Source organism: Amblyomma maculatum, chromosome 3, assembly GCF_055883805.1.
Source record: "Amblyomma maculatum isolate TAMU_Amacu chromosome 3, ASM5588380v1, whole genome shotgun sequence".
Classification (NCBI taxonomy): domain Eukaryota; kingdom Metazoa; phylum Arthropoda; class Arachnida; order Ixodida; family Ixodidae; genus Amblyomma; species Amblyomma maculatum.
In genome coordinates, this window is record NC_139346.1 from 124,199,735 (window position 1) to 124,222,542 (window position 22,808).

General features: G+C 44.5%; 2 protein-coding genes across 5 annotated transcripts in view; one reads left to right on the forward strand and one right to left on the reverse strand.

The window, feature by feature from the left end:
* Positions 1–637: 637 nt before the first annotated feature.
* LOC146195943 (acetylcholinesterase-like) lies at positions 638–22,243 on the reverse strand. Its single transcript, XM_084596884.1, has 4 exons — positions 21,989–22,243; positions 14,502–14,511; positions 9,474–10,680; positions 638–964 (listed from the first exon to the last, which is right to left on the reverse strand). Exons 1-4 carry the CDS (start codon positions 22,241–22,243, stop codon positions 811–813), a joined length of 1,626 nt encoding a protein of 541 aa, XP_084453010.1. The 3' UTR covers positions 638–810.
* The window catches only part of LOC146195944 (uncharacterized), a 112,359-nt gene continuing 109,763 nt past the window's right edge, over positions 20,213–22,808 (forward strand). For all 4 annotated transcript variants that reach the window (XR_014706059.1, XM_084597971.1, XM_084597969.1 and 1 more), the window contains exon 1: positions 20,213–20,253. The gene's annotated coding sequence lies outside the window, so the exon portion shown is untranslated. The remainder of the gene's footprint in view (positions 20,254–22,808) is intronic.

Genomic DNA, 22,808 nt, shown 5'->3' on the forward strand with positions numbered 1-22,808 from the left:
TCACGTGTTAAAAAACAGCGACGCACACACCAGATGATTTTCATACAGCAGGTAGGTTTCGTTCACTGAATACCAATCACTACCAATCACTACTTATTAATCAGTTGGTCAACCAATCATACAAACCAGCACGCTCAATCGATCAATAAAAACTAAGTATGTAATATACACACCATTGAAGTACGTATATCATCTTCAAGGCACTTTACACTTGATACGCAGCTTGATGATGATGCACTGGGACGTAGTGGCAACTTGCTGCAAACTTGCTGCGGCTAGAAATTGACTCATCATTGAAATCTTCCTTTCAAACTGTGGTATGACAGCGGCTTTTCGTCGCAACGGCAGCAGTACGTTTCGCAGAATGTTGGAGTAAAAGAAACACCGAATATGAGGAGGAAACAACGTCCGTGTAAACTATGTGAGCTATATTTTTAGTCAAGAACGTCAATCGCCCTTTTTTAATGATTTCTAATTTATATTAGTAAACTCACAGGCACGCCGCCGCCAGTACAAAGCTTCTTAAGATGCGCGCATAAATTGCGTAACAGTATTGTTGGGATAATTCCGCTCTAAAGATTAATTTTACTCACGAACAAAAAAGATGTCACGTTTGCGGAACATCTTTGATCTGCACAATTATCGCACGGATGACATGTTCCTGCTCATGAAAACGAGCATCATAGATGATGGATGCCATTCAGCCGACTGTCCTTGAAGATAAAGACAATGTGCCAGTTTTTATTTTCTTCTCCATCATACACCGAAGCTACAAAATTTCAAAGTAATATTTCGCCACAGCAGCCAAAATTATTTGTATTGTTCGAACAGTGATTTGAAGCGTTGACATTGGCTGTCTCGGTAGCCTCTTGTCTCGTTGAATTGTCCTTGGTTCATTACGATGACCGCTGGGGAGTGCCTAGAGTATGTGGGCCATTCCTTGCCATTGGGCATCTCAGGAACTCTGTGACAAGAGAGCGAGTGCCTCGAGTTAGGAGCGTACAAAAATGTATAGGTTGAAAGTCAGAATCCGCAGTTTACAGCGTTTCCATTAAGTTTAAACACTGTAATTTCGTTGCCATGATGCGATCTTCTACGAGACTTTTTCCATTCGAGGAAATAGTTTTAGTTATGTATACAACTCTTGGAGAGGTTTATTATTCCCCATATAAGAAGGTAATTAAGCGACTAAGAAGAAGAATGCTAACTAAATTGAAGACACCAAAATTGCACCTAGCAGTATCCAATTTCGTGTCGTACCAGGTGTATCACGGCAGCCAGGCACTAACTGTACGGAACTATTCCTTTTTTTTTTTAACACCCCGCCGGGGTGGCGCAGTGGTTACGACGCTCGACTACTGTTCCCAAGGACGCGGGATCGAATCCCGGCCTCGGCGGCAGCTTTTCGGTGGAGGCGAAAAGCAAGGCGTCCGTGTGCTGTGCGATGTCAGTGCACGTTAAAGAACCCCAGGTGGTCGAAATTTTCGGAGTCCTCCACTACGGCGTCTCTCATAGCCTGAGTTGCTTTGGGACGTTAAACCCCGCAAACCAACCAACCAACCTTTTTTTAACGATGGTTTTCAGAGTGCATTAATTCTGTCATCCTTTTATCTCATCAAAAGGCAAATAATATCAACAAGTAATAGGAACAAATAACTGTCAGTATGCCTAACATATTATTTTTTTAAAAAAGCCCCAGGTTGCGTTCTGTGACCTCCAGCTGAAAATGAGTAATATAAAAATCAGTTTAAAATAAATAAAAACGCTGCTCTGATCAATGCAGTGGGTACAAAATATAGTTCTATCTTCCTAGCGCAACCTTGTTGGTCGTTTGCAGCGACGGAAATCATTGAATTCCTTCGTGAAGTAGGCTCCATTTGGCGTCGTTTTTTTCTCTCTGGCCGTTGCTGTGATAGTGCTATAAGTGCAGCCTGGATGCGTGTTGCCATTCGTCGAAAACTCGTCACCCTTTTCGAGTTTCCCGACCTCGTGCCCATACTACCACTTTTGCCGCACCATTCTTCACCCGTACTGCAGTGAACTGGAACGACCTATCTACCGACATCGCAGCCATCACGAGTGCATCTAACATTTCTAATAATGTTAACACTTGCTCACTAAATATATGCTAGGTTTGATGGCATAGGTTTTATGGCAGGAAAGCAACTGGGGCTATGATGCGCCAAACACAAGGTTAGATTATGATACGTGAGATGCCTAGAGTTATGACACTCATATTTGATTCAAAACATTGGCCTTCTTAAGAAACGTACAAACGATAGAAAATTCGACGAATGCTTATCGGCCTGGAATTAAAGCAGGATGAAATAAATAAGGTGATCATAAAATATGGTAAAACATCTTTTTCCAAAATCCTCAAGTCGCGGGAATGAGATTAGAATGTGATTGATGGTACGCTCATCCCCACACAATTCACGCAGTGACTTGTCTTTTTTTTTTTGTCAAGAGAAAATTGTGTGATGTGTATGTGTACTATGCGTAGACGAGATAAAACGTTCTTTGTGTCGTCATAATTACTATTCGCCTAAAAGGGCTTTAGAGAATGCAGTTTGTTTTATTTCGCAGGCAGCTTTCCACCTGGCTTTTAATGTATTTCGCACTGATTTTATTTGCATGGATCTTGTTATTAAAGAATAAACCACAACAAAAAGCAATCAATAAAACCACATGTTTTGTTGGTTATACAATTCAGTACATAAACTCAAATGCATTCGCAATAAAAAAGTTTGCTGGCTAAAAAATTTCTTGCAGTAATCCGCTGATCTTGCCATTTGTGTTCGCCAAGTCATCTTTAGCGCAAATGACGAAAATATGACCAAAATGAATAAGAGCTCATTTAAACTCGCAATTCCCATCGCCTCTATTCCGAAATGGATTAGCACTACTTATCTCAGCCCTAAAACATACGTTCAAATCCTGTTAGTGAAGTCTTTTAATTACTTTAAAATGCACAACATTTAAATAAAGCATTAACATCTTTCCCTGTGTGTGCACCCCTTTACACTGCATGGCACGTGGCAAGTGCCACTTAGTAACGCTGTGTGATGGTCATGGGTAGCGCATGACAAATGGCGAGCGACACTCGATTAAGAGGAAATGAGCGAAATTTTTTAGGACGTTTCACGAAAGGTAATTACATTTCCAAACTTCTTTACAGTAGCTTCACTAACCAATTTCCACATTTCCTTTAAATGAACCTCCATAGATTTTTGACCTTAGCGAGTCCTCGCAGAAAAAAAAAACACTCGCCGCCAGTGGGCTTTCCACCGAGAATGAGATGAAAACCAAAGCATAAGAATATTAATAATAATAATTGTTTCACAGGAAGCAAAAGGCGCGGTATCAGTCACACGTGCTCTGTGGACCCCTTAACCGCGCCGCAAGGGAAGGGAGGAAGGTGGGAGTGAAAGTGGACAAAGAGAAAGGGGAGCCGTAATGGAGGTTTAGTGAGTAATTTCGACCATCTGGACACCTTTAACGTGCACTGAAATCGCGCAGCACACGGACGCCACTTCCATCGAAACTCAGCCGCCGTGGTCGGGTTCGAACCCAGGAACTCCGGCACAGTAGTCGGGCGTTTTACCACTGCACTACCCCGGCGAGGCAAAATAATTTTTCATAAGTTCTTTTATTCTTCATTAACTGTTTTCGCACGAATACTGCAGTTTTTAAATCAGTTTATTAATATTGATTGGTTCACAGGAAAGGGAAGGGGCAGTATCTGTTACACTTGTTCTGCGGACACCTGATTCGCGCCGGGGAGGGAGGAAAGTGCGAGCGAAAGTGGAAAGCGAGGAAGAGGACTCGTAGTGGAGGGCACCCGAGTAATTTCGACCACCTGGAGTTCCTGGCTCTACGTACGGGGCTCGGACGGTAGGCCAACGCCGCTTGCGGCGGGGGCCAGCCTGTCACAGTTTTATCTGTTGTAGGCTGCCATTGCACCCGTGGACGACGACAGCTGTTGTGGCCGCGCGCCTTTCTCTCTATTTCTTCGCCCCACAATTTCTTCACTATTTACTCTTCTCTCCGCATTAGGCAGCGGAGATGGCTTAGTTACAGAGCCAGTAGCAGGCCCGTGCATTTTCTTTTCCTTCTTCCTACATCCACAACAACAACCTCTGCTGACTCGTGCAGACAGAAAAGAAAATAAAGAAAAAGATGGGAGAGAAAGACGCCCGCCGCAACAACCGTCGTCCACCACCGAAGCGGTGGCGGCTGCAATGACGGCCTACAGCAGATTAAATTCGGTGACAGGCTAGCCCCCTCCCCCCCTGCAAGCGGCGGCGACCTACCCATCCCAGCTACCCTCACCCGGCAGCGGAGGTGGCTCAGCTACAGAGCCAGTAGCAGATCCGTGCATTTTCTTTCCTTCTTCCAAGATTGATTTACAGGAACGGAAATGCGCGGTAATTGTCTCATTTGTTTTCTGTGGACACCTCTTTCGCGCCGTAGGGGAAGGAAGGAAGGTGGGAGTAAAAGTGGAAAGAGAGAGAGAATAGCCGTAGTGGAGGGCTACGGAGTAATTTCTACCACCTAGGGATCTATAACGTGCGCTGACATCGCATAGCACACGGACGCCTCTTTGTTTTGCCTCCATCGAAACGCAGCCGCTGAGGTCGGGTTCGAACCAGGGTACTCCGGCACAGTAGTCGGGCGCCGTACCCCTGCACCACCCCGGTGGGGCTTACTTCTTCCTAGAGCGGGCCACAACAACAACAACCGCTTTCATATGGACAACCGCTGTCATATGGCGATATTTAGCGACGCGGGGGGTAGTGAAGGGTGGCTGTTCCTGGCCCTACGGGGGCTGGGAGGGTAGGTCAACGCCGCTCGCGGCGGGGGCTAGCCAGCCACCAAATTTTATTTCTTGTAGGTCGTCATTGTACCCGCCACTGCTTGGGTGGTGGACGACCGCTGTAGTAGTGGCGCGCATCTTTCTCTCCCATTCTTTTTCCTTTCTTCTCTATTTTCTCTTGTGTTCGCACGAGGCAGCGGATGCCAGTGAACGTTAAAGATCGCCAGATGGTCGAAATTACTCCGTAGCCCTCCACTACGGCTCGTCTTTCTCTCTTTCCACTTGCCCTCCCACCTCCTTCTCTTCCCTTACGAAGCCGTTGAGATGTCCACAGAAAACAGTCAGTTACCGCGCCTCTCCCTTCCTATCAATCAATCCAATCGGGCAGCCGAGGTGGGGACTATCTAAAGCGGTTCATTTCCCTCCAGGCAGCGGAGGTGGCTCAGCTATGAAGCCAGTAGCAGGCCCGTGCATTTCCTTTTCCTTCTTCCCACAGCCACAACAACAACAGCAACAACAACGCTGACATCGCACAACACATGGACGCCTCTTCGTTTCGCCTCCATCAAAGCGCAGCCGCCGGCGATAGAGATCGAACAAGAGAACTCCGGCACAGGAGTCGAACGTCTTACCACTGTACCACTATGGCAGGGCAAGTACTGTTTTATTGCAAAAGCAATACTGCTAGCATTTTTCTGCCGTCGGTAGAGGTCGTTCCTTCGCTCCGGAGCAGCTGCGACGCACGACCACGTGACAGCGTGACGTTACGACCAGAGGAGATCAGGGGCCCCAACTCGTCTCTGTTGCGGCGATCTCCCCTGATGGGGCTGTGGCAGGTGGGTCACCGCCGCTTGCGGCGGGGCTTGCCTGCCACCGAATTTTTATCTGTTGTAGGCTGTCATTGCACCCACCATCACTTCGGTGGTGGACGACGGCTGTTGTTGCGGCGCGCGTCTTTCTCTCCCTCTTCCTTTTCTTGCTTCACTATTTCTCTTCTGTCTGCACGAGGCAGCAGAGGGCCCCGCCGGAGTGGTGCAGTGGTAAGACGCCCGACTACTGCGCCGGAGTTCCCGGGTTCGAACCCGACCTCGGCGGCTGCGCTTCGATGGAGCCGAAATGAAGAGGCGTCGTGTGCTGTACGATGTCAGCGCACGTTAAAGATCCCCAGGTGGTCAAAATTACTCCGTAGCCCTCCACTACGGCTCCTTTTTCTCTCTTTCCACTTTCACTCCCACCTTCCTCTCTTCCGTTATGGCGTGGTTGAGGTGTGTACATAAAACAAGTGAGACAGTTACCGCGCCTTTCCCTTCCTATAAATAAACCAGTGTTTTTATAAATCAGGCAGCGGAGGTGGCTCAGCTACAGAGCTGGTAGCAGGCCCGTGCATTTTCCTTTCCTTCTTTCTACAGCCACGACAACGGCCGTAGTCGTTCCTTTGCTCGGTGCGGCGGCTACCACGTGACAACGTGACGTCTCCACCAGAGGACAGCAGGGACCCCAACCAACGTTATAGGAGGCGTTGCCCCAACTCGTCTCTTCGGCCGTAATCGCTCCTTCGCTCGGCGCACCAGCTACCACGTGACGGCCTCCAAGGCCCGCCGCGTGAGGGCGCTCGCTAGGAAAGGATAAACGCGCTCCGCGCGCTCCACTTAGTCATGTCTGAGGAGTTGCATATGGCGTCGCTGGAGCGACGTGCTGCGCGCAAACACCGGCGCCGTACCGAGGAGAAAGCGGTGGGGTAGCAGTCTAGACTTGGTGATGTATAGACATTCGGTCGACTATGTAATTACCAGTGTTCAGACCAAGAGTCACTACTTTACGGACCACCAAAGCGTGTTTATTGGAATAAGCAAACAGTACAAACCATGTTCTGTTCAGAGTAAATCCTTTAGTTGCACAAAAGGCGAAGCCATGCCAAACCACCAGCAGAGCCAAGCGCGGCCAGGGAGGTATTGCTTTCGCAATCACTTAGGCTTAACCAGAGCTAAGCCACAGCTAATTTTTTCGAGAAGAAAAAAAGAGGCCTTGGTAACGTAGCGTTGACGTATCGCCGTAAAGGATTTTCAATTAAACGAAATCATCAAGCAGCTCAGGTAATGGAGGCCCAGGCACAGCTCTGTAAACCTCCTTCATTTCTGCACAGCCAATTTCTTTATTTGTCAGACTATCAAGCTTTCGCATAGGTCTATTAAGTTAAAGTCGTCATCTCTTGAAGTTGCGCCAAGAAAACGGGAAGGGTGGGGGGGGGGGTGGTAATTATTTCGAATGGTGCGGCAAGATGCGGACAAAAACCTTGTACCACGCTCGAGCTAGCTCTAGCACACCCGGTTTTTCTACTCCGATGATAGGTGCTTCTGACAAAGCCGAGATGTAGCGCAGCCTACACGCGTCTGAAAAAGTAGTGAGTGGGTCAACCTGCACTCTAAGCTAGGCTCAGTCGGGTTGCCTGATTCAGAGTTTCGCCGTGATCGATAATGACTGGATACAAAGAACCCTCTCTCAAAGCTTTGCACAGAAATCTACAAGAATGCCAGCGAAAACTTGATACAAGCTTAGGCTGGCACGCTTTGCGCAGCCACGTCAATTCACATAGAGCATGTCGCACCAACGTGGCCAAATTTTGGCGTCGCTGCTGGTCTTGTTGCTTCCGGCGCAAAACGTTAAATGAGAGGGCTGTTTATATAGAGTCATTGTCGATCACGGCGAAACTCTGCATCAGATAACCCGACTAGTCCTGGGTTAGCGTGCAGGTTAACCCTGCGTGAACCATTACTTAGTGCTACTAAACCATATTCCTTACTTAGCTATCCTAAAACATCTGAAATTCTTTTTAGAAGGGAATTAGCTATTAGGAACAATTCGGCAGCAAATCAGCAAATAGAAAAAAGCCCTAAATGATGTTTCAAATGTGACTATAGAGATTTTGTTGCTAAGTGGCTAATTAGCGAGTAAGCGTTTGAGTACGCGTCAAACTGTTAATAATGCATCGTATGGGCAGTCTTGACATTTCACTATGCCAATTTTTGAGTTCCCGGCTTGCTTGCATGGTATGCTTGGCCACACATGTGCACTCGTTTACGAAGCTACGCACGCACTCACAGTTATGCACACACGGACGCGAACACATGCATACCATTTGATACAGAGCGTTGAGAAAATATTAGTAACAATTGAAAGAAATCACAAAAGATAACTCGAAGGCTACCGAACACGACTTGTGACAATACGTTATTTGCCACACCACTCCAGAAAGACTCCTAAACGTAAAAATTCTAGATTTGGTTTGCTTGCACGACATAAAGCATCACATTGCTGTATATACAAAGCAATGGGATATGCCTAAGGTACGATAGTCCGGATTGCTGCTAATTACGGTTTTGCATTTAGTCAGGGAAGCGCTGAGTATTCAGAAAATTATTTTGCGATAAAAGCATAGGCAGGCAACATTATATGTTGCGGACAGGTTTCAGAAGGCATAGGGTAAACATATTATGAAACCATTTTTGACCTCTGCTTTTTTACCAAGCTTTTGTATAGAGCGTAATCCAGGCCTCTTCAATTTTCTAGTTTAGTTTTGACATTTGTTTTTCGCAAATATACAATATGGTTTTGTTAGGTGTTTAGGTGTAAACACCTCATAAATATGTAGCATACCAGGAACGCTGTCGTGCAGTACTCCTTTAGTTTCGCCCACTTGAGTTTCCTTAATGTCTAATAAAAAAAAACCGCACGCTGTACGCGCGCGATGAACATTGCTTTCTTTCAAGTGCTGCACAGTGACATCGAATGATCTGATATTTTTGCTTCGGACTTGACCGCCCTGATGTAACTGCGGCAGGAGAATGCTAAACGAGAGAGACTTAATAAACCTTTGATTTAATTGATAAATTCTGAGATAACCATTTGGCGCTCTAATGTGCGTTCTAATGTGAAAATCTTAAATTTGTGATCAATACTTTGTCAACAGATTTCATAATTGTGTGAAGGCCGAAAAATCTTAAATTTGTCATCAGTACATTGTCAACAGATGTTATAATTTTAAGAAAAAGGGCATGAATGCCTGAAATTGTTTTCGTTATCACTTAAAAAAATGCAAACTTGTGGCTTGGAAATGCATAACTGGCTCAAATAGTGAGCCATATTTCACATTCTGCAATAAATATTGGTAGGAGTGAAGTAGTACTAGCCCGGCCGAATTAATATTATTATTCTTGCTTATCGACACTGCGACAGGAATTCCGCTCTTTTAATAAACAGTTCACAGTTGGCTGCTCACCTGCTTTCTAATCAATGTGCTAGTATGCAAAATTTACACATCGAGGGGTAAAATAAGGTTATATTAGGAATAACCATCAACCAGTCATTCAGAATGAGAAACTTTGCAGACCATGGTGAACTACGCATCCTTTAGCGATTTGATTGTTATGTTGTTAGCTCCGGCCAAATAGGTATATTAAATTTTTTAAATTGGCTGTCTTCCCATCTTAGAATGAAATATACAGGAATCTTTATGGCTGTAAAACGCATTCATTCCACGCATCCATATCTTTAAAAAACGCTACGTGAAAGCTTCCGGAGAAGTGCGCATCTTTAAATCTCGTTGGGCCACGCCTCGGGAATGAAAGGAAGTAAATTAAGTGCTTGCGAAAAAGCTCACCCGCTCTCGGCAAAGGTGGCCAAGACCCGCACGAAGGCCTCGCTCATGACGCCGTCTGGTGAGCCGGGCTGTTGTGAATACACGTGTCCAAATGAATATGGCAATTCAGAGGTGTGGGGCGCACCCACCCAGCTTGGGTATGGTGCCGTCGTTGACTTATGACTGAACACGTACACAAACACATTGCTGCCCCTGTCGCTATGTTTCTCGGCGAGGAATCGCATAGGGCAGTTGAACATCCGGTCTGAAACGTAGTCGATATACTGTCGTCTCAGAGCTGGGCCGTCATTTTTTGAAGCGTCTGCAGCGTACTTGAGTTCAATGTCCGGTGCGGCGACCTTCAACCACATCGAGACGGTAGCGCTGAAAGTGTCGGCGAGCCCTTCTGATGCTTCAAGATCTTCAACCAGAAGCTCTGGTTTCGCATAGCTTAAGAACGCACTAGCCGCTTCGTCCGATGTCACGCCTACTAGTATATCAGTCGCTCCAAACAAACCTCGGCTCACGGAGGTCAGCGGCATCTGGGGCATGAATGAATCACCATAAGTGGGAAAAAAGGAAGATACTTGGGGAATGGTGCTTTTTGAGGCAGCGCTAATCAGATTGTCAAGGGGCTTGCTCCTCAGGCAGCCAATGATTTCCGTGGCGTTAGAAGAAAAGTTTAAACTCCCTCCTTTCAAGCAGCCGACGATATCGGCCAATTTCTCACCTTTAGCCATGCTTTCGTAGACCGTGTCCAAAACATCTATGCTGCACATACTGCCACTCATCAAGACCGCCCTTCTGAAAAGGCCCTTGCTCATCGGTGAGAGGACATGCGCGTGAGCGGACGCACCCCCGGAACTTTCGCCGAACAATGTGACTCGCTCTGGATCTCCTCCGAATGATCTAATGTTTCGCTGCACCCATTGAAGGGCTTGCAGCTGGTCCAGAAGACCCACATTTCCGGGCGCCTCGGGAGAGCCGACACTCATGAAACCCAGTACTCCGAGCCGGTAGTTCATCGAAACGACCAGCACATCCGCCATGGCGGCGATCGTTGCGCCACTGTAGTTCTCTTGACTGGCGCTGCCAAAACTGTATCCTCCTCCATGGATCCAGACAAGCACCGGACGACTAGAGCCGGGTGGCATGCGGCGCGCAGGGACCCACACGTTGAGCCGCAGGCAGTCGTCGGTGTAGCTAATACCAGCCATATTAAGCCCGGCTCTGCTACCCTGGAGAGCAATAAATGAACGATTCACCATAATTATCAATCAAACTGGTGCAACTCTTGAAAAATAATGTTCATATCAGAAGGGATTGGACCCCAAACATAATTCAGATTTGTGTATTTTAACTGGTGCCTGCGAAACATCACCTATAAACAGTTTTTGTGAATAAATAAACCAGACGTCTCTTGACGACACAAGAACCATGCTCCAGAGTTAACGCATTCTAATGTCTTTTCGCTGCTAAAACATATCTGCTGTCCACATTTATAATGTGCCCATTCTAAACACTGTTTAGCAGCAAACCTGAAAGAATCAGGCCCCTGCTGCTTCGCGTTGAAAGGAAATGCCCAGAATTAAACATATTGGATACACTTCCCCATATTGCCCGAAGTCTGGAATCATTGCCACTTTGGCATAGTTTACCCTATTTATGCGACCTTACACTAACACAGTTTCACAAAAATCAAACTTCACACGAATACATATTATGAGAGTTCCTAACCTAAGAAAATTATATTGTTCATTGAGCATTTTCTGCCGAACGCTCCAAAACAACTTGCTATGTTTGCAATGGGACAGCAGAAAACATTCGCGGGAAAAAAGTTACGTTGCCTATAATGTGCATCAGTGTTTACTGCCGAATGTTGGGACATCTGCTTAACTGTACAAATTATTAAAAGGGAATAGTGAAAATAGAATAATCTACGCCGACTCCCTGAGTGTGATTACGGCGCTACACTCCAAAAATGCAGCAGAACCTTTAATGGGAATTATTATTCACTTCATAACCACAGCCGAAACACGAGGCCACAAAATTAATCCTGATGTTTGCCCAGCCATGTTGAAATGAAAGGTTACGAGACAACTGGTGCATGTGCAGCAGCTGCCCGAAATACAAAAAGAGGTAAAGGGAAATGTACTGCATAAATATTTCATGAACTCATTAAAAAGAGAACTCAGAGAAATATGGCAGGCGTTCTACAAAAACCACATGTCGTAACATCAGTAATAAATTTATGGAAATCATGCTATTGTCAGAAACACTTCAGCGAAGTGACGTATCGCCGCAACGGGCACACATGTGACACAGAATTTTATTCTTAAATGTGATGACAAACCACCCTTCTAAAGTGGCGGAAAGGAGCTCACCATTACTCAAATTTGTTCTCATGTAGAAAACTCGCAAAAATAAGAAAGCTCCCTTTACACATTTTTACACCGAACATATACTGCTCCATCCAACTTCGCTTCTAAGGGAGAATTCATTTCTCGATGTACCTTGTGTTTTAATATATTTGGAGAAACAGTACATAAGTATTTAGCGCATAAAAGCCTGAGTTCTTTTTTTATGCGCTATAAAGCCAAACACATCCACAACCACAATATTTGTAAATTGTGTGCAAAAGTTTCTTGCATATTTAAAAAAATATTTTCTATACTTTGATTTTGTCTCCTAAATCAATATTGCAGTGTGCACATATATAGGAATTATGAAAATGCAAGGAAGTTCTGCGGATTTTTAAAGGACACAGCGTTTAACGTTGAGCAGGCAGAGGAAAAATGATGGACGTAGGCCATATTCGGAGGCAAAGGCAGTGGAGGCGATGTTCTAACTGTCCGTACAAAATGTCTGTTGGTGCAATTGTTAACCTCAAATGCACGATAGGAGAGGCGGCAAAGGCGAGCATAGTTTTGAATGCGCAGTCTACTAAACGTATAGAGCTGTTCCAAGTTATGAAGTAGCCCGTGCTTTTGCATGTCTGATTATGAGCATGGATGGCTCCCTCGCAATATGATTTTTGTTAAAGTTAGAAAGGTGCCCGAATCAGGTTGTACTTGCGGCATGTTGCTGATCAGGCGCTTGCTTTTCGGCTGCCAAATAAGAACTGCTGTGCAGGCTCTTGCCTGGCCAGAACGAAGTGATTCTGTCTGTGTAGTACGCTGTATTGGGCGCAATATTCAGGTGAAGGTGTTCGAAGGAATTAAGTCTACCTTATATACATCTCTCGCATACCTGTTTAGTTAGCTTTTTCGTGCTGCGATTTGCCCTATCCGTGAGGTCGCTAACGACAAAAAAAATGTGCGAAAAGTGCTCATTGCTTGGAGGGAACCGTAAAAACATAATATCTTGGTAACGTAACAGAACTGTAGATGTATTATTTAGTAATACTTTATATGCACTATTAGTATATTATGCTGTATTAATTTGAAATTGTCTTCAAAATAACAAAAAGGAAATCCGATGGCCGTCGGTGTACTATCTGAAGCCGAACTGGTTTCCTACTGGATTTAACTGCTCTTCTACGAGGTTTACCGGCTACACTTAACACCAAGAAAAATTGACCCTTTTCCGCTACTTTATGACATTCCTGGTATATTTTCGGTCGTACTCTTCCCACGTTGTTTTATTCATTTTTCTTTTGTATCTCTTTATCACAGCGATGTTTAATGTTCTAGAACCCAGCGACTGCGAACTACAGCCCACACAGCCGGGGTGAACGGCCTGCAGATGGCGCCATCAGCTCAACGACATCCGGTGCACAACCCGTCCACAAAATAAGGTTGTCTATTGAACACGCGCAATGCCGCCCTGTTTGGAACGGCACAATCCTATGTTTTGGCTGCTCTGTGGGTCCAGCTTTCTATTCCACGAGGTTCGTCTCTTGACGTTAAAGTGGCCCTACTGTAACTTGTCTTTTTTGTTGCAGAAGTGATCTTTTAGTGACTGTAAGAGTGATTTAAAGAAACAGTTATGTGGTAAACACATCTTTCTTGGAAAATAATGTGCCGGCGAGCTTGCTAGAATTGCTTATGCAGGGATTCTAAATGAAAGAAAGGATTGTTTATTTGTTATCCTTTGAAAAAGGCTGATAAAGGCAAACACATGCGAGCGATTTCTTGACTTGTATTAATAATAACTAAAGGAATAAATCTTCAGGTTAACAAGTTCGAACGCGTTATGGCCTTTCCTTACTTAAATTGTGCTAAAGTGACGACATATGTCCACCAATGTTCCTCTTTCTACGTCTTCGAGTGTTAACTATTATGACCACGGTGTGGTTTCTCCGCCTATTGCTACTGCTATAACAAGAAAGGGATAAAACTAGTGTTCAAAACAACGAATCAGAAGCAGCGCATTTAGGTCCGAAGTAAATGTCCCGTGTTGTGACAAGTAGTAGTGTTTCATTCAGAATTACTTCTCGTAGGTACAGGGATGGAATATTTTACCGAGGTATTTTGCCTTGGACTTTACCGTGAAGATATGAGTGATGAGACCGCAACTCCCCGTCCCCTTCTCAAGGCTGTAGGAGCCAGAAATCTCTATCTCCGGTAAATTACGGCGACTTCCCTAAAGAGATGAAGGTAAGTTGAAGACAAAGGTCTCCAAGAATCATAGTTCTGCAACAGGCAAACATCCTTGCTCAGTGCTATACGTCATTATTTCAATTGACGTCAAGAGGAAAATTCACGGCTTCACTAAGTTCTGTGCACCTTAATGCTGTGCATTACAAGGTGCATTTCAGTGGCAATATACAGATGACGCATATGCGATTATCATTCTTCTCTCAAGGTTGCCGTTGTTTAGATTTGTTAAATCAACCCAGTTACAAAAAGTACTGCTACTACAATCGCTAGGCAAATTTTAGGGAGATGTAGGACTGTCACGCCAACCATTGAACCATTACTATTAAAGAGGATTACCTGCTATTTCAATAAGCTATAACAATTTCATTCCAATAAATTTTCTCCGTCACCGAGTTCGAAGAATATATCGTCGTTTTTCTTATTGTCATGAAAGAAATGAATGATGTACGGAAAGCCATCTTTTTCCAAGCTTTCAATTGCATTCCTACGTCGCCATATTATGCAAACATTGCACAACAGTGCCACAATATTAACATACAAAACATAGAGGCCTTCCGCAGTTATTGCTGAAAGGAGGCGTACTGACTGCTACCTACTACTGAAAATTCTTTGATTTATTTGTAGTCATGTTCTGTGGCGTTAGTGGTCCACTACGTTCGCGGAGCGTGTTTCCATTTTGCGTAGCCATCTTTATAACCCTTGCGCGGCGAGAACTACCGCCCCTCATGGTGCCTGTATAACTCCGGGAATCGCTTGCTGAGGCCCAGGGTGCGGCAGTGACCCAGCTCGTACACGGTCTCGTTTTGATCGAGGCGAAGCGCAAGGCATATATGCATGTGCAGTGCCAATGAAAGCCTCCAGAGGTGATCGAAGTATACATAGAAACATCGACTACGGCCTCCTTTAGACACTATTGCTTTTTGGGAGCTAAACGCCATAAGCGGTAATAACTAACAAAGCTACTGTGCAGCCAATTTTACAATGATGCCTAATTAAAGAAACTGAACTTTAACAGATCTTGTTGCAAATACAATATGCTCTCTACTGACTGCTTCGACAGCCAAATAAATAATATTCAAGCGAAAATTGATTTAGAAGAGTCATTAGATTTAAACTCCTCAATGTGCTGCTTTCGCATTATCCCTTTCATTGGTGACAAAATCATGGTAGTATTTAGCGGCACTCTCTCAGTATCATCTGGGTGCACATTCAAATACTACAGCTTAGTTAAACAGTGGGAAAAATGCTTAAGCAGTTATTTCATTTATGAAGAATGAGCGAGCGTTCAATGCTTTGGCTATCATTCAAAGTTGTGGAAGACAATATCTAATAAAACGCGTGGCTGGCAATATTGCACCCTTGGTTTTAAGAATTCGAGCACAACAATGACTACACAAAAATGGAAGGGTGACAACTTTGCATACGCTTCCTGTCGTACTGTCCTCTCGTCTCCCATCCATTATTATGCACACTTGTTGCGCTTGAATTTCAAAAAGAAAACTATCTCATGAATCACATGATATAGAAACTCTGGACGATGTTTTTCGATCAAGCTTTACAGTGACAAAAAAAGCGACGCTAGTGCAATCTTCCTCACACGTCCTGACAGTTCTGATGTTTCCCGTCCTTCTGCGCGTGTCGTTATGCTACTATCTTTACAACTTACGACATGCATTTTTGAAAATAAATTATATGAATGGAACTTAACTTGTCACTCCAACGTACGTAGTCTATGTTCGGAATCTGCTGAGTATTGCTGAGTGTTGAGCGTTGGGCGAAGGCGTGAGTGCCGTTTGTGAAACTAATCTCCTCATTTTGGCATTGTAATCTCTAACGCTTCCGCTGAATATTTAAATTAGATTGATGATAATTGAAAGGATCGGGCCGTCAACCGTTATCACCTCAATCCAACCCTGTTTCTACAATCGTTGCTCAACTCATTACTGTAAATCTGTACAAACTTTGACAGTGCAAATGAGGAACTCTGTCTACAGCAAGAAAATAAGTGAATTAAGGGGCTAGTTTTTGGAAAGTCAGCCCTGTTATATTTTTTTCATGAGTGCAACTATCCTGAATTTTACCACCTGGTCCCTCTAATGACGTAGAAAAAACAAGCGTAAAAGGAATCATGACGTTCCTATCGCGTATCCTGTTCCGCCGTTAGTCATAAATTTCTGAACCAAGTCAACACGCTTCTAAAACCTTCATGCAACGTCAATATTTGGGGTGGCTATCCCTTTTGAAATATGCCGTATCGCACCAAAGCGGTTTTTACTGGTCCTTTATTATTCGATATAAATAAGATTCGGTGTGACCAGTCCTGTGTGAGGTTTGAACCGGTTGAAGTTGACTTAAGTTCAGGACAACGCAGATGGCTATGGAAAGAAAGATGGTAGGGATAACGTTAAGAGATAGGAAACGTTTATAGTGTGTTAGAGAAATAACTCAACTCACTGACATTCTAGGGGAAATGGCCGTAGGCAGGAGATGTAGTGCGAAGATAGGGCAACCGATCGCCGCTACGGTAATAAACTTGATTCCAAGGGAAAGAAAGCGTAGCAGGGGTCGGCAGAAAGTTAGGTGGGCGGATGAGGTTAAGAAGTTCGAAGGAGTCGCGTCGATGCAGCTAGCACAGGACCGGAGTATTTGGAGGGTTATGGGAGAGGCCTTCACCTGTCTGTGGATAGTCAGGCTAATGATGATGATGATACCGCACCGGTATAAAACTCGAATCAGATAGAGCAGTGTGGTATTATATACCCGAGTGTGCATAACGTTTATGTATCTCAATCCTAACATACCGTAACGGTATGGAACTAATATTGGAGAGACCATATTCGTTATTCATCTCGCACCGGACATTGCGGTGTGATATGGATCTGAAACCGGATCGGTCCGGTGTGGAGCTTATATACTGGAAACTCACACCATGTTCGGTTTACCTGAAACCGGAAGAGCCCGTCGTTTAAGGAAGTGATAGAGGACAGAATACTTTCGCTGAACTTAGACCGGACCGATCAATGAAGCACAATCATAATGGTGATGCCGGAGCTTTTCAGCACGCTAAAGGGGATGAAAACATACACAATATGAGTTACAATGCTTCTGTTTATATGGGGTAAGCGTTGCTCCAAAAATGCCTTGAAGATAAGAAGCAATCGAAGCTGCACTACCTAGTATATATGCGCATTGCATCGCTTTTGAGCGCGTAACCGTCACTTTTAAGTTTTCCTATGTGCGCGTTTTCCTTTTTTTCATTTTTTCACATGTGGTCCTGTTACTTTATACCTCTGCGTGTTTTTTTTTCCAACCAGACGCCGCTTATTTCTCCAGCAACGACGGCCGCCAACTGTACGGGACATTTCGGAATCAGAGCTCCGCGGGGCTTATGCCGGTTCAGCCTATACAATAATCTGTAATACCGAATTCGGTTTGATATTGATACAAGATTTTTCATTACGGTATTTTATTGATTACATTGGCTATCAATGCTTTAAGCATGCAGAAACCTATAAGAGGTATGCCGTATATATTTCGTAGCAGATTCGGCATTTCGGTTATCTATGCGGGCTGAACCGGCATGAAACTCAGCGCAGTTGTCATTCCGAATTTCCTTGCATAAGTCGACGGCATGGGTCACTGGCGGACTAAGCTACCCAGGCTCAAGTCAAAATGTAGAGATCGATAAAATATCATGGCTAGGTTTGCGAAAGTGTGATTCTATTGCCGTCACTCAAAAAAGGAAAAGCTAACGAAAAACTTGCTGCCACGCCGAAATTCCTATCACCGACTGCGATCCGCACCAAAATTCGTATCACCGTTACACGCTGCCCCAGCAGAAAACGCGAACCATGTTCTTATTGGGAATCTGGACACATGGTGAAATGTTGCCTTGCCTAGCCAAATGTGCTTCTTCGCATTTTCATTCTTTTTTGCAAGTACAGAAATTAATCTCGTAGCTTTGTGACTGGCCACTAAACAGACTGAATTTTTTCCTGCCTATTAGAGCAGAACAATGTCGCGTTTATTTGTAACCTGTAGATGTTTTCCAAGCAGCCCTTCTCAGGATATCTTAATTTACTAGTGCCGGCTGTTTTATCGTCGTCTTGTTCATCCAAACAGCGATATGAAGCGAAGTGACGTCGCTCATAGTTCATCTTTCAGCATCAATGCTACAAAGGGTGCAGCGTCACCAGTATTTCACTTCCGACCAAAGAGGTTATTAAAATCTGCTGGAGTGGAAGGAACGCCCGTCGAGTGAAGCCTCTGTGACGCCATCTTGAGGTAGTCAGTAAAGCAAGCCGGGTGCCGCAGAATGCACGCTCTGAGCTCACGGTGAAGTGGAGGTTGTTCAAGTGCGCGGCATCTAACACGATCAATATAAACATTGCTGGTTCATGCGTGGCTTGCGGTTGTACGAATTGTGTGAAAATGACACCAGGAGTCACATCACACAAACCGCGATCGTAAAAGATCACTCCGAATGGATGTGCTCCCTGTATTGGGGCGTGTACGTGCGGGCATATAGCGGTCATTTCTTCTCTGCTAGATTTTCGAAAGGTCCTGAGGCGCGAACACTTTGGGAATGAGCTGTTCGTTGCGAGAGCCGGCAAGCAAAATGCTGAAACTGGTCTTCTTTGGTTCATTTTACTCCAGAATTGATTGACTGGACCGGACAAACGGCACGCTTGCACAAACGCTCTGTGCCGGTTATATTATTCACGGATCGGCTGCAGGCGCCGCTAATCTTATATAGGCTTAGCACAGTTTCTTCTCTATAATAAAGTGATGGCTGAATTATCTGCGCGCAATTATTACTGAAAGCGAGTTCATATCTTTCTGTCAAAAAAGCCGTCGCCGTACCCCAGCATTGAGAAAAACGTCTCGAAAATATTATGCAAGCCCTGTGTTTGGCTTTTGAGGCTATGGCGTCGTTTGTCGTGAATTGAAATAACGTGTCAAGTCGGATGCAGTGTGGAGGAAATTGGATTATGGGTTTATTAAAGAGGATTAGGTGGAGAAACTTTAATTAAAGTATTAATAATATATATTATTGGTAAGTTAATGACTATAAGGGGCGATTAGGACTTTGTGCGTTTTATTAGGCGAAAAAATGTTACATTAGAGCGGAATAATTTGAATTAGGGTAATTTAAGCTGGATTATGGCCGTTTACGTAAAATTATTGTTGACTACATTGAATTGACTTGATTATGGCGGAAATCGTTTGATTCAAGAGAATTACTTTTGGTTAAGATGTGTTAGGTTGGATTAGGAGTGATCACATTGAATTATGTAGATTAACTAGGTTGGATTAAAGGTTACTAACTTGAGTGAAGAACTGATTTGGCATTCATAGCACGCAAGTAGCAGCGTTTGATTTTGAATTCTACGCGCTGAGTCCAATTCAACGATATATGACTTTTGATTGTAGCACAAAGCTCAATTTTGATCATGACTTGTAATCATCAGAAGTTAAGACCGTAGTGTAGTGCAATGGCATTTGTTTAGGGCTTCCGTACTCGATATAAGCTTCACTACTGTATATGGCATGAAAGAATAGCATATATTGAAATTTTATTCACAATTAACTAATTAGCGCTGAATAAATATGACGTGGCGTTAGTCTAAGGGCAATTATTTCCAGCATAAGCTATCCAACTATATATGGCTGCTATCTATAGCATGAATTTTATTTATTTCAAAGTTATTTACTCAAAAGTATTCAATTAGGACCTAGAAATACCCCAGTGCAATGATACTTGGCATAGCTAACTAACGACATATTACTCAATGATGTCACATAAAGCCTTAAGTCTAATAGCGGTTAATTAATTCACTTTGTTTCATTAAGACGCAATTAATCCAGTATACTCGATATAAGCTACGCAGCTGTGCAATACTAACGTTGCTACTGGTTGGCTCAAAGGATTCACATTGAAGTTGAGGTGCAACTTTAGCATTGAGCAGAGATAAAAACGTCCCCTTGCTCGGATATCGTCGAGACCTTTAAATATTTAAGTGGGTCAAATTGATTCAGAGACGTCCAGTATGGTTCACCGGACAACCCCCAACATTGCATCAGAGCCTAAAAATCTTTTAAACACTTGAAAGACACTGGCATTCGGCGAACAGCACTCCCACTGGCTTCGCAGGCCGCTTCTCGCGCCCCTCAAGATGGCCGCCTCAGCCCATTGGCAGGTATACAATCGACTTCCACTCCAGCATTTTTTAGAGCGCAGCTCTTTGGCGCCCGTTCCTGGGTTTCGCGGCGGCGTCGGCGTTGTCCCTCGTAACCAGCTCCACTTTCACTCCCACCTTCCTTCCTTCCCTTACGGCGCGGTTGCTGTGTCCACAGAAAACGAGTGAGACAGATATTGCGCCTTTCCATTCATGTGAACCAATTATGAAAGGCACGCTTCACAGCTCAAGTGGACTTTCACTCTCACCTTCCTTCCTCCCCTTACGGCGCGATTCAGGTGTCCACAGAAACAAGTGTGACAGATACTGCGCCTTTCTATTTATGTGAACCAACTTTGAAACGCACGCTTCAGAGCTCAAGTGGACTTTCACTCTCACCTTCCTTCGCTTCCGGCGCGATTCAGGTGTCCACAGAAACAAGTGACCAACACTTCGCCTTTACATTCGTGTGAAACAATTATGAAAGGCACGCTTCACAGCTCAAGTGGAAGACGCGACCACAAATGGTGCACACTGCAAAGATAATTCATGAATAATGCGAGCGCCCACACCGAACTGCAGGGTAACATGTGCAGTAACCGAGAATTCACACACTCACAGAGAAAAGCATCATATTTTGATGTAGCTTGCTTATATGCACCTAGTTCACCACGGTAAAAAAAAAACAAAAAAACTTCGCTTTTCAAACTATGTCTCGAATGGCATCGTTCCAGCATTAAGCTCTTTGGCGCCTGTTCCTGGGTTTCGCGTCGCCGTCGCCATTGTGCCTCGTAACCAGTTGTCTGTAATTGTACATATATGTCTTGCTCGAATTAGTTGCCTAAATCTATAGAAAAGCTGAAACAGCTGACGAGCTGCGCTCAAATTTCGCATTGGAAAGTACCGTAATCGTCGTCATTTTTTATAACCTTCTTGTTTCTGACTGAGCTTTTGGATATGGAAACACCCTAAGTAGCATCGTGAGATATGAGGCAATCAATGAATATTCAGGTGTACAGCAGTGGTAATTTACGATGGAAACTATTTTTCATGTTGCTGTCGAAAGGCTTCCTTATTCCTCAGACGTTCGTGTCGCAGGTTCTTTGGTCGGATATTGAGGTGCACAAGATGTGAAGAGCTGCAGCAATCGCTTATTGTAAATAATGCATACGACTGCGGAGAAGAATGCGCAACAAACGATGCGATTCGCATACGTGGTAGCTAGGGTACACTTTGACGGCCTCACAGCTTCGTGACACTTGCGGAAAAACGCCTTGCAGAATGTATGTAAAACGTGGTTGTATAACGTTTTCTCATACCAGCGCGCTATAACATGTTCCGGCATGTCCATTCCGTGTGAACTTCATAGGTTGGTTCGGATTGAGTTCCGGAATGGAGATACGCTGTCCTATATGAGCTCGCACCGCCAGTATGAGTTGCATACGAGACCAGCCTGTCCCATGTAAGATTCATACCGTACCAGAAGGGTCTGTCCGCTTGACATGATATGTAGGATGCGCGCTCCAGACTTTACTGGCATCCGCTTTTAGCGGTATTCCGATGTCATATAAACCAGTTCAAACTTTGTGAAATGCGGCTCACATCTATTTGCTTTTTTTATACAGGAGCTTTAGAGTCGTGTAAAATTGGAAGTGGCGTGATACGGCGTTATTTCCAGGGAATAAACAGAAATCATGGTCTCACAGTGTAGCAAACCATGAGTCATTTGTTGAATGTTTTAGTGTAGCCAGCTCACCTGAGGACAAGCCGTGAGCGGGGCAGAAGCGGTAGCGTCTAGTGTTCCCGCCCAGGGCTCCTTTGGACGTGGCGGCCGAAAGCGGAGCTCGTCGACGGGTGGTTCGGCAAATGGTATGCCACGGTACTGCTCAACGCCTCGCCCCAGCACTTGCAGCAGCGTGCCCCGCACTCTGCCTTCGGCGGTCGTCCTCTCTACGTATATGTCGCTTGCCAAGGTCACTCTTACCAGAGCTAGCAGTATTCCAGTGATCATGGCTGCATAAGGAACATAAGGTGCAAAAATTACAGTTTTAGATGTGCGCTTTTTTGGGTGAGTAGAAATAACTGCATCAGCTGACATCCAAATATTATCTAATTAATAATGTGGGATAATGTAGTAATTATTGTACATACGTCACGGCTTGGAATCTCTATCATGAACTGGCCTGGAAATTTACGAAGAGGTGTCTCATACGTTGAAGCTGAAATGATATCGCATCACTCGTAATGCTGTGCGACATTGTTGCTGGAGAACTGTAATAGGATTGTTCCCTTTACGATGAAAGAGAGTCACAGTGAAATATGCGCACGTTATTGGTTCGAATCCATATCGCAAAGTATCCTTTACTTGAGTAAGAGACGAATGCTAAGTGGGAAATTGAGTGGTATGACAGCACCCGGAATAATACATAAAGAATGACTGCAATCAAAATTTGGAGAACAAATAGGTATTTTAAGGCGAAAGCCTTCAATGCCTCATCGTTGTCGACAGAATTTTGTTGGCAGATTATCAGCAGAGATGTCACGCTATCGAGAGCGAGAGAAAAATAAGTTATTAA